This window comes from Enoplosus armatus, chromosome 18 (genome assembly GCF_043641665.1).
Source record: "Enoplosus armatus isolate fEnoArm2 chromosome 18, fEnoArm2.hap1, whole genome shotgun sequence".
Taxonomy (NCBI): Eukaryota; Metazoa; Chordata; class Actinopteri; order Centrarchiformes; family Enoplosidae; genus Enoplosus; species Enoplosus armatus.
In genome coordinates, this window is record NC_092197.1 from 4,754,530 (window position 1) to 4,766,608 (window position 12,079).

At 41.8% G+C, this 12,079-nt stretch overlaps 1 protein-coding gene across 5 annotated transcripts in view; it reads left to right on the plus strand.

The window, feature by feature from the left end:
• The window catches only part of col5a1 (procollagen, type V, alpha 1), a 71,883-nt gene extending 60,518 nt beyond the window's left edge, over positions 1-11,365 (plus strand). For 4 of the 5 annotated variants that reach the window (XM_070925266.1, XM_070925268.1, XM_070925265.1 and 1 more), the window contains 18 exons: positions 290-343; positions 493-600; positions 769-822; positions 939-992; positions 1,136-1,189; positions 1,302-1,355; positions 1,474-1,581; positions 1,777-1,830; positions 1,945-1,998; positions 2,193-2,300; positions 2,595-2,648; positions 2,756-2,791; positions 2,879-2,932; positions 3,093-3,360; positions 4,069-4,181; positions 5,819-5,887; positions 8,588-8,821; positions 9,028-11,365. In XM_070925266.1, the coding sequence (XP_070781367.1) occupies positions 290-343; positions 493-600; positions 769-822; positions 939-992; positions 1,136-1,189; positions 1,302-1,355; positions 1,474-1,581; positions 1,777-1,830; positions 1,945-1,998; positions 2,193-2,300; positions 2,595-2,648; positions 2,756-2,791; positions 2,879-2,932; positions 3,093-3,360; positions 4,069-4,181; positions 5,819-5,887; positions 8,588-8,821; positions 9,028-9,174 (1,677 nt within the window). In that variant the 3' untranslated portion in view covers positions 9,175-11,365. Of the gene's footprint in view, positions 1-289; positions 344-492; positions 601-768; positions 823-938; positions 993-1,135; positions 1,190-1,301; positions 1,356-1,473; positions 1,582-1,776; positions 1,831-1,944; positions 1,999-2,192; positions 2,301-2,594; positions 2,649-2,755; positions 2,792-2,878; positions 2,933-3,092; positions 3,361-4,068; positions 4,182-5,818; positions 5,888-5,952; positions 6,022-8,587; positions 8,822-9,027 lie in introns of all 5 variants that reach the window. The other variant, XM_070925264.1, reaches the window with a different exon arrangement.
• Positions 11,366-12,079: the final 714 nt, after the last annotated feature.

The window sequence follows — 12,079 nt, forward strand, 5'->3', positions numbered from 1 at the left end:
CGACAGGGCAACTATCCAATAAGGCTGGAGGAAGTGGACAAGATATATGGGCAGGGTCCAGGGAAAACAGTGAGGTCAGCGCCCTCCTGTGCTCCAGCTACCCAATCTGCCTGCACTTGATGGATTGAAATCTCTTGTGTCATCTCTTTCTATCCCTATTTGGGTGACAAGGGCACCGGGACAGTGAGAGCTGCTGTAAATGATGGGATTTTTAGAACTGTGTTGGATCTACAAATCACCTTTCTAATAATGTATGTGTACCCCCCCCCCCCCCTTTCTCTCTTATCAGGGAGATGCTGGTGAAACAGGAGAGCCAGGTCTTCAGGGAGAAGTTGGCCCACCGGTGAGTTATCTGATTCTCTTTCCTCCACTTTTACATAAATAAGTACCAACAAAGAAAAACAATTTACTGAGTAATTTTCCACTTGTTTTCTGTCAGCATCACTGAATTAGAATTGAAATTGAAATAGAACATACTGCCTATTATTCCAGGGTCCAAGAGGAGAGCGAGGAGAAAAGGGAGAGTCCGGTCCGGCTGGTGCAGCTGGACCTCCTGGCCCTAAAGGTCCCCCTGGAGATGATGGTCCCAAAGGCAGCCCAGTACGTTTTTTTTCCACCTTCGGCTTCAGCAAATACATTTTATTTTATAAATCATTGTACTCTCACCACTGATTTGATTTGACCTCACACAAAGGACGACCATTGCGACCTTAAACTAAATATATTTTCTCAAAATAAAAAAGTCATGCATCTTTTATTGATTTTCAGGGTCCAAGTGGTTTCCCTGGTGACCCTGGTCCCCCTGGAGAGCCCGGTCCAGCTGTACGTATGGCATGAGTCATCAGCTAAGCTGCGAATGAAATGTGCAAACTCTATTCTTTGCAGTTTGTTTTTGATGCAATGCAGCATGACTGAGACTCTGTTCAATTCTTATGCAGGGGTTAGACGGTCCTTCTGGTGACAAGGGAGATGATGGAGAGGCCGGTCAGCCTGTGAGTGTTGTGTACCGATTGTGTTGCTTAACTCTGTGTGTCATTTCTGAAGAGGATTATTTGGTTAATTATTTGATGAAAATGGCCATTTAAATTACAAAATGAATACTGTTTAATTTCCATGTCATTAAAATTCAAACTAGGGTTCTCCTGGACCCACTGGAGAGTCTGGTCCCTCCGGACCACCAGGAAAGAGAGTAAGTACTGTCCTATGCACTCTTTCCTTGCAAAATGTTATCAATGTCAAAATGGTAAAATGTTCTGTCTTTGTATTCCACAATATTAATCTCTGTCATATCTTTTAAATAGGGCCCCCCTGGAGTAGCAGGACCTGAGGGAAGACAAGGAGAGAAGGGAGCCAAGGTAACACATCCAACAAATACAGATTTTCTGTTCACTTAGTACACCAACCTTGTCAAGTAACCAACAACCAACGAGCAAGAATCAAATGGTTTGTGTGTATCATGTTTTTGTTTGAAAGGGAGAGTCTGGCTTGGAAGGTCCCCAAGGAAAGACAGGTCCTGTTGGTCCTCAAGGATCACCTGGCAAACCTGGTTCTGAGGGCCTCAGGGGTATCCCTGGCCCAGTTGTAAGTAGAGTGTTCCTTGCCTTCACACCAATTTATCACAGTCATATCTTGCTGTTGTTTGTTATTGTTAAAATACCATATAGAGCAGGTGTACATAAACGGTTTTCAATAAGCTGCTGAACATAAAGGAGCCCTGCTATTCATAGAAACGTGAGCCAGGCCTAAAAACACTGTGTAATTGGTATTTCTATGCAGGGAGAGCAAGGTCTACCTGGTTCTCCAGGCCCAGATGGACCTCCTGGACCTATGGTGAGTAGAAGTGACTCCTGGCCTTTGAACTGAGGTATCCCACATAATGTGTGCCACTGATCTGAATCCTCATTCAGCAGTTATCTCCTCTCTAATGTGTCCTCCCTCTCACAGGGTCCTCCTGGTTTACCCGGTATGAAAGGAGACTCTGGTGTCAAAGGAGAAAAGGTGAGCCACTGCAGCACCTGCCCAACTGATTGTTTTGATGTAGAGCATAAGACTAATACTAAGATGAATGGACCTATTTACCAACAGATTGATTAGATCTGTTGTTTGCCCCCAGCCATCAAATCATTACCCTAATGATTAGCTGACATTGACTGTTGTATTGATAATATGTGCACTTTGTTCTCTACCCTCAGGGCCATCCGGGTCTTATTGGTCTTATCGGACCCCCAGGTGAACAGGGAGAAAAGGGTGACAGGGGTCTTCCTGGTCCTTCAGGATCACATGGTTCCAAAGGAGACAATGTAAGTAAACAAAACTATGCTGGAGTCACGGTAAAACTCCTACACATGCACATTCTGCACACCAAAAACAGACTGTGAGTGTTGTAGAAGGGCTGTGCTGTTTGTGCCAATAATCAGCCCACTGAAAGTTATTGATGATCTTCGTCTTTGTGGTCTTTTTTTTATTTAGCACAGGCAAAATGTACTCACCAGAGTTAATATCCTCAAGCTAGTCAATACTGTTGCATCAGGAATAAAAAATCCTTCTTCTGTTGTCACACAAGTTATGGATTCACACACTTTGTTTTCCTTTAGGGTATTGCTGGTCCTTCAGGTCCACTTGGTCCCCTTGGTCCTCCTGGATTACCTGTAAGACTACGCTCATCATATGTGTTGTACTACAGCATTTGTGTAACTAAATAGCATGTAATGTCTTAGCCAATATTGATTACTTGGCCGTTTTTTCTCTTCTTTAGGGTCCTCCTGGTCCCAAAGGAGCTAAAGGGTCATCGGTAAGTGTTTTCCATCAGAGACAGGAAAAAACATTTATCATGACACTCAAATCAGTTTAAGATCAATCACTGTTTTGTCCTGCTCAGGGTCAAACTGGACCAAAGGGAGAGACTGGCACACCTGGACCTCCTGGCCCTCCTGTAAGTCAATGCACCAGACGTTTGACTTGTACTGTATCATCATTTTTTATCTTATCCTTAGTGTGAGTCATTATCTCCATAGTTTTATGGACATTTACGTAACCTCCACCCTTATCTCTGGTGGCCATTTGTCTCTCCTCCTTTCATCTCCCTGTAACAGGGCCCTCCCGGCGATGTTATCCACCCACTCCCCATCATGTCTAACATGAAGGGCAGAACTCGTAGGAACATCGATGCCAGCCAGATGATGGACGACGCAGCCGTGGACGCCAACTACAAGGACTACGACGACGGCATGGAGGAAATCTTTGGCTCGCTCAACTCCCTTAAGCTGGAGATCGAGCAGATGAAGCACCCGCTGGGCACACAGAGCAACCCCGCTCGTACCTGCAAGGACCTGCAGCTCTGCCACCCTGATTTCCCCGATGGTTTGTATCTGAAATGAGGCATGAGGTCTAATTGTCTAATCCTTACTTTCCACGGTTTTTAATTTCTGCACTGAAATGCTACTGGACAGTACATTCATGTTTTCAATGGGCCCTTTCCACATGCTATGCAAATTTGAGCTCCAATATGTGGCTGGATTTGGATTTTGTTGTTGGTTGTACAAAACAAGCAATTTCATGACATCCTCTTGGGCTTCAGATTATCTTTTCTGGCATTTCATAGAGCAAATGATTGGATGATTAATTGAGAAAATAATCATCCGATTTATCTATAATGAAAATAATCATTACTTGCCGCTTTAGAATCAACCATCAATCATCATTACACACTGCATTTTGGATATTTCAGCGGCTTATCCGTCATAGTTACATGGCCCTTTCAGTTGTGTAGATATGGACAAATTATTACAAGTATTTCCATCTGGATGATGATGTTATCAAACAGCAGGAATAACAAGATGGATGTCTGTTAAAATATCTCCAACTGGGTGTATTACTTTCAATGCTGAATTTACTAGAAAACCCCAATGTGTTGTATTTTGTTTTTCACGAGATATGTAATGTTTGGTGACTTGACATGCAAGACTTTTAGCACAGGAAGGAGTACCGCTTAGGCTTCAAATCATATATGCTGCTCTGTAATTTCTCTCTCTCTCTCTCTCTGTTTTCTATCTCACTCCATTTCCCCAGGTGAGTACTGGATTGATCCAAACCAGGGCTGCTCTCGGGACTCCTTCAAGGTTTACTGCAACTTCACAGCAGGTGGAGAGAGCTGCATCTTCCCTGATAAGAAGTCTGAAGGGGTAAGTCAGGCCGTGTGTACACAAACACTTCCACATCCACGCACACACACACACAATGGACAGTCATTAAAGGTTAGGATCAATGGTAGCAAGGTGATGTGATATGAAAAAGGGAGAAAAGAAATAATTTTCAGCCTTCAGTTTGTGATTTGATAGACAGTGAAGTAACATAAACTGTATTCTCCACATAAGTGAATTATAGTTTTTTTTCCTCACGTCTGGGACTAACCGCTGTGCATACTGTATAAATAACCCAAACATCTCAAGACAGTGCTAGTTGCAACAAACTCTATTTTACCTACACATGTACCCATATAATTAGCCTCCATGAGATTACCTGGTGTGTTGTTACCAAGAAGATGTGGGAGATGACTCAACAGGACTGCCTGCATTTCCCATGAGGGCCAAAGTTATTTAGTTTTCACTTTAGTTCTGCCAGTTGGTAACAGCAGGGAGACAACTCCCTCATTCAAACACACACATCTGCTCTAACATGTCAATACTCCTATTGTTTCATTGCCTTTTTTAGATAGAATGCCCTTAAGGACTTTATCACCTGTAAAGCCTTTTGGCAGGTGGCAGGCACACTGAGAAGATTTTTGGTTCATTATGCACGAGTGTGTGGAGGAGAAGAGAGTAGCCAGAGTGGTGAAACACTGGGAACACTGCCTCTGACAAGTCGGGGGTTGTGGAATAGCACAGTGCTACAGCCATTTTAATGATCCCACTCACCAAGCCTCAGAGGAGCAGGGGTTTGCTTAAGCTTAGAATAATGAAGCAGACTTTTTATAGCGTGCTGGTGATGGGCTGCTCTCATTTGTGTCGGGGGTAAAAAGAAAATCCTGTGCTGTCAGTCTTTGCGCAGAGACTGCAAACACTCCCACGTGCGTTTAGATTGGCACAGTTATTATAAGAGCACATAGTTACAGTGTCCGTGTACTGTACAGAATCACAGCCACAAAGCCAGACATGCTATCAGTCACAGCAAGGATATATATAGTCCTCCTCTGCTCAGTCCACTCCAGTGAAAACAAGTGAGGGTCACCTTCAAGGCAGCATGGGTCTAATGTATGCCATCTCCCAGCGATAAGCGTTCTCCGGCTCATCATTCATTAACGCATTAAGCTATTGATGACAGTTCCATATCAAACCCTGCTATCTAATTATGGAGAAATTCATCATTGTCATAGCTGAGACCATTAGAGCTGTGCCCTGTTGGCCAATTCACAGCTTTTAATGGCATAACAAAGTCAGTGCACCATGGCTGCACAGCACTAACACTGAACAGCAGGGATAGAGGCCGCAGTATAAGCGCTCCTTGCAGGCGATCATTTCTTAATTAATCACTGTGTACTCATGAATTTTTCAGCAGCAATTAGCTGCCAGCTACAGTTTGTACTGTACAAAATGGCATAATGGCTTACTAAAATTTTCTGCCCTGGACCGGTTGGTCTGGTTGATATCACTAAATACTGTTTCAGGTCTGCAAGACTCCTCAGAGGACAAACAGAAGGAGAAAGAAGGGAGAAAGAAAAAAGCTGAGAAGGGGATGTGTTTCTGCCAGATCTGTTTCCTTTCTTTAACACTGCTGTTTTTTCCTCCTCCTCCTCTGTTTCTTTGTCGATCCATGCCCCCAGGCTAGGCTCACATCCTGGGTAAAGGAGAATCCCGGCTCCTGGTTCAGTGAATTCAAACGTGGTAAACTGGTAAGCCACAATCCCGACTTTCTCAAGTCCCTTTCCCTTCCCTGAATGCCTCTTATATTTTACAGAGCAAAATGGCAAAATGGCCCAAAGACTCGCCAGGCACATGGTATAGTCACTACAAGAGAGGTTCCCTGGTAAGTGGCCCTGCCTGCGGTCCCGGAGTCCTGGCTGAGGCCTGGACTCTGTGTGCCTAAGGCTCTGCATGGTTCTGGTTCTGCCCTACAAAGTATGTATATGCATTGGCACCTTGCTTGTTGGTTGTTCCATTATTGTGGTGCATGATTCAGCACGAGCTGCTCTCACCTTCAGTCCAACGACGTAGGTGATGCTCTTACAAGACAATGAAGAAGAGGTTTGTGGACCATACGGGCAAGATTTCCCTGTGGTGAAGCAATAAATTTGGCATCTAACGGAGTTTAACATATAAAAAACAATGAACTGCTGTTTCACTGCTTCAATTCATGACTGTATATCCACTCTGCCACACCTCAGCTACATTATAAGAGCATCTCCTAAGAGTGACTGTGTGCCTTTACACTCCTTTGACTCAAGAAGCAACAGCATATCCATACATAACTGGTTTAATAGTGTGGACAAAAACACCTGAGAGTGAATACATCACTTTACAATTTCCTTCCTTACACATTAGATTTTTTTTTTTGTAGATCTCAACACGTTCCTGCCTCAGCAGGTCATCCATCCTTCACAAGGGGAGGAAATAAGTGTCATTCCCTCTCTGCTGCAGCCATTCAGCTGCACTCACATTCCCAGTATCTCCCTTAAACACTAGTTAGATCCGGCAGAGTAGCTCTGAGTCAAACAGGTCAGGCACTCAGTCACCACCCAGGGGCTTCTGGGTACTCAGTCACTGTTGACTTGCGGCTGTGATGATAAAGAGGTAATGTTTCTCTGGCGATGTTGGGCTGGATCCACACGCTGCGCGGGGCAGGGAGGAAGGGGATAAAGAGTGGCAGGGTAAATGAGAAAAGCATGGGACTACCCAGCCACTCTGAGGATGAAAACGTCAACAACGTTTTTACTTTGAGCCACAGTGCCGACACTCATTGCAGAACAAAGTCTTCTTTGTTTATATCTTGTGATTAACTCGCTAATTAAATCAATCATTGGCTCTCAATTGTTGCACAAATAGATGGAGAAGATGATTATCTCTCTCTGTTAATGTCAAGTTTGAGTGTCGGCACTCTGGATTTGCATATGCATGTGTGCTGCGGCGTGTGTCTGTGTGTGTGAGCATTCGCTAAAGTGCAAGAACAAGTCGAGAAAGAACACATCCAGACTCAAAGACGGTTTGCTGCTCTGGCTGCATGGCACGGAGGCTGCATGTGCTCCACTCTCAGTAAGTCCTGTTTGTCTGAAAGGCGAAGCGACCATGTGGCTCTAATGGATTCCTGATGGTTGGTATGCAGATGGTCACTCATGGACACTAAACTGGACTGTGACTGGTTCCAAACCTGCTATCTTATCAGTCAGGCTTACAAAGCACTATAATCATCTTAATGGGATGTATCTCGGTTTTCTGCAACATGAGCTCAAAAAGCAAAAATTTGAGGTTAATTACAGGTTAATTGCCCGGCAATTAACATATCATTACTGCAACATATTTCCTATTAAGACAATTACATTTTCATGCACTTACCATCATTTTCTCATATTAGAGATATATTTTACATAATCAAGGTTTAAATTGGGTGTTTAGTTATAATTATTTTTTGTATTTTGAAGGCAGATATTTCCACATTAGGCACATCAGTACAGCATATTCTGCACTCTTCTTCTATACAGTATCATCACCTGATCCATTGTTTAAGAAAAATGTGGACTTTATATGGTGGGTAATATTCAATATTTAATTTTGTCAACAAATCACCATGAAAAGACCAAAACCAACAATAAAGTGATTCTAATAACTATTGTCTGATGTAGAGCTCCTTTGTTGTACAGAAACACATCAGTGAGCCACACAGTTGCACTGGAACATGGACACTGTAGTTTATTTTGAGTCAATCCCAAAATACTCAATATTGCACTAAATGTGTATTAATCCGCTGGTGAAAATAGTCCCCAACAAATGCACTTTTTCCTCCTGTTTGAGTAACGTTTGCCAAACACTACAGTGCCCCGTTGTTTTAGGAAATTAGTCACTTTTAAAAAGTTAAAACTATGTATTTGTGACTTGCTTTTTAAGATTAACATCAACAGGAATGAATGGGCTTTGGGCTGAGTGCCACAAGCAGTTAGAAGTTAGAAACTGTTTAGAGACAAACACACTTTGTTGGTTGTTTGGTCTGTTCATGCTGTTTGTTGATAGTAAGAAAAATATAGAATATCACCAGCCTTATCCATTATTGATCAGGTATAATATGCTCTCCTGTGAAGCATGGTAGTATATTAACTCCTTGGATGTCACCTCCTTTTTCTATCACTGTTGTCAATAAGAAACACGTTCTATAAATCCAAACACAGCAGTAAAACAGGAATGCAAATTACTTGTCATAAATTAAATCAAAACGGCTCCCAAGGAACAAAAACACTGCACAGTATAGACATGACAGCGTGTTCAGTAAATCTTTTTAGGATCCTCGGGATATTGTTCCTCTCGGTCCACTCCTTCTTTACTCTGGTCCTTTCTCCCGGTCTTACGCTTTTGATGCTCAACTCCACCTGTGTTTCTTTTTGCAGCTCTCCTACGTGGATGCGGAGGGCAACCCCATCGGCGTGGTCCAGATGACTTTCATGCGGTTGCTGAGCGCGGCAGCCCGACAGAACATGACTTACAACTGCTACCAGTCGGTGGCCTGGCACGACCAGGACTCGGACAACTACGACAAGGCCATCCGATTCCTGGGCTCCAACGATGAGGAGATGTCTTATGATAACAACCCCTACATCCGCGCCCTGGTCGATGGCTGTGCGGTAAGTCAAAGAAATGTGTGTGTTTGTGTGTGTGAGAGCAGGCGGGTGGCGGGGTTCCTTTGATGAATACAGAAAATTATGTTCCTGTTGTCTTTGCAGTGGCTCAGTCAATAAGAGCCTTGCAAAAGTGTGTGATGTTTTCATTTCTAAAGAATATGTTTTCACACTCTAACTCTCCCCCCTGCTGTGTCTCTGCTCTTCAACAGTTGAAAAAGGGCTATGAAAAGACAGTACTTGAGATCAACACACCAAAGGTGGAACAGGTGCCATTTGTGGACATCATGTTCAACGATTTTGGCGGTTCCACGCAGAAGTTTGGATTCGAAGTGGGCCCTGTCTGTTTCATCGGCTAAGACTGTTTACTGAGCAAATGGAGAGAAAAAAAAAGCATATATTTGTTTTCTCAGAAAAAAACAAAACAATTGAAAAAGAATAGGACAATTCTATTTGTAAAAAAGTAACTTTTTTTTCCATAAAGCAACAAGTATGAGTAAAATGAAATCAAGATGAGAATACAGTGAAATTCTATAGGAATAGAGGAAAACAAAATAACCTTGAAACCTCAGTGTGCCTTCTCCATCACATGCAAGTTTTGAAACTGGATGTCAGATCCTGCCTCCTACACAACACACTCGCACACACACAACTCTAGCCCCATGTCATCACACTTGATTTAGTCTTTTTTTTTTTACCCAAACAACGAACGCGACCCTGAGAGCTGCAGCCGTTCCAGACGCTCGCAGTATTTGCCATGGACTCCATCTGATTTGGCTCTTTGCTTTTCTTCAGTTCTGATCTCATGTTTTCCCTCATCTCCCTGGCTTTTTCCACTTGTCTTTTGTTGGTTTTGTTTGCTCAGTCACTACGGGAGCTTTGTTTGTGCATAATTGTCTCCCCATTCTCTTGGAATGGATCCTATATATATAAATATATATAAATAATTTTTATGTTTGTAAGTACATTCTGTATATTTTTCCTGGTAATGTTTATTGCTTCTGGCTTCAAAACATGCATGTGACTTTATTTTGTGAGGTAGGAGACGATGGATATGGGGATAACATCTAAAATTGTGGAAAATATATCGAAAGTGAGGAAATTTGACTTGTAAATTGAAAAACAAAACAAAACAAAAGAAAAAATTGGGAAGTCCTGTCTTGTTGCAGTTGTGGAGCACACCTTGTTGTAATTTAAGAACAGAATGGAAATAAAAGACGAAAACAAGCTCTGAGATATTATGTGACAGTTTGATTTGCATAACGAACAAAAAAATAATACATTCCTCCTTTTGTGCCCTCTGAACAGAACACCTACCTTGGTGGCAATATCATTAACTTAATAAACAGCTTCTGTTTTTTACTCATCTATCTGACTATGCAATGGGAGATGATGTCACATTTTAATGAAAACACAAAGAAATCAAAACATAGGTGCTATTTTCTTTCTTCTGTGGTGCTATGTATTTTTCTAGTTTATGTTGTTTGAATGAAAGGAAATTTGTGGTGATAATATTCCATCACCAGCAGCCCCTTGACTCTCTTAACCACCGCGTCCGACGCAGGTGGATTTTTGCTGCATCCATTTTGTTTTTGTTTTTTCGTTCAGCGGTGGTGTTTGCATGCCATTTCTCTACATATGCACTCACAGATCAGTGCAGCATGGCGGCGTATGTAATCTCCTGCTTCAGCGGACCGCACAGATAAGAAACGTGTACCACATGTTGGAATAACGAGAGGAACTTAAGAAGGTGCTGTTGGCTTTGCATATCATTGCTCTAAAGATGCTGCATTATGGCTCTTGCTGTTGGATCATCTGTGCCACATCAAACTGATGGAGTTGAGAAGTGGACATGTTGTGATTGGGCCAAGGCGTCCAAAGGGATATGGTCCACAGTTTTGTCTGGTGTATGAAACCCTAAACCCATCCACCAAAGGTTTTCATATATATATATTTAGCTTTAAGGGCCATGGAGGCTTGAAATCATTTTTTTTTCTTATGGGAAACAACTTGAAAAGTATTTTTTTCTTGATTTAATCACAGTAGAAGCAGGTCACCAAATTAGCCAGATGAAAGAGTTTGCTCATGCAGCGTCAAAAAATTGCTTGTTGGTCTACTATTTTTGCCCTTATTGTAATTATGCTCTATGTTCAAACTATGCACTCTCTATGCTTATGACCACTAGTATCTACCACAGAATCTTTACAGCCCTTCATACATAGGTTTGTTTCCTTTTTTAAATCTTCAAATATGTGACTTGAACCATTTCTGTTAAGATAACTCAATATGCTTGTAGATCTTTGGCTTTATTTTTCATTGTGATGCAGTACACCCAAATTTAACACTTTGCTCTCAATAAAAAAAAGGACAAACTAATTTTTGTAAATTTCCAGAACCAGCAGTGATGCTGCCATTGTTTTCTGTTTTCGTTTTATTTTGTAGATTTCCGTTTATCTGTTTGTTTGTTTTCACAGTCTTGTCAAACCTGTGTAAGGATAAGAGGATAGAAGTTATATTGGTTTTTATGTCAATAAATTCAAGTTTACTGTGGCCATCCACTCTTGTATGTCTTTTGAAGCATTAAAACCTATCTGTATGCATGAAATTGTAAAGTTTTTTCTCTTGTTGTTATAATTGTGTAGAGTGACATGATCTCCAGTCCACGTTTTATTCATCAGGATACATCAGTTTTTCAATGGTCCACAATTGTGAAGTGGAGAGAAAATGATGAACTTGTAACTCTACCAAAGCCAATGTTCGTTTGTAGTATATTTATTGTATTATTTAAAATAAAAAAATAAATGTTAAATGATACCATAGTGTAAGTGTAAGAGGCCCCCTCTTTACATGCACACAGGAAAACAAAAGTTATTGTCAAAAGGTTATTAACTTACCACATGCTATTTTACACAACATATGCCTCCTTGTAATGGAGCCTTTCAGAATGCGTTTGGCCACATCCATTTAAATAGACCGACATGTCTCAATGTTAACAACCTCTGGGCTGTACGTGTGTGAGTGTGTGTTGAAGGTTTTAAAACACTAAATGAATGATTGGATGTCTGTTTAAGCTGCATAGCAGGTAAGGCTACTATTAAGTGCACTACAATGTCTGTTTTAATAGTGTCAAACAATTCTTGCACCACAGATATCCCACAAGAAAGAAGCTCTCAGGCAGCTGTGTCTCGTGATCGGACATGCAGTCATCCATTCATTGTTCCCTGCTGATGCCTCCAGCAAAGACTGCTTAAAGAATCTTCCTGG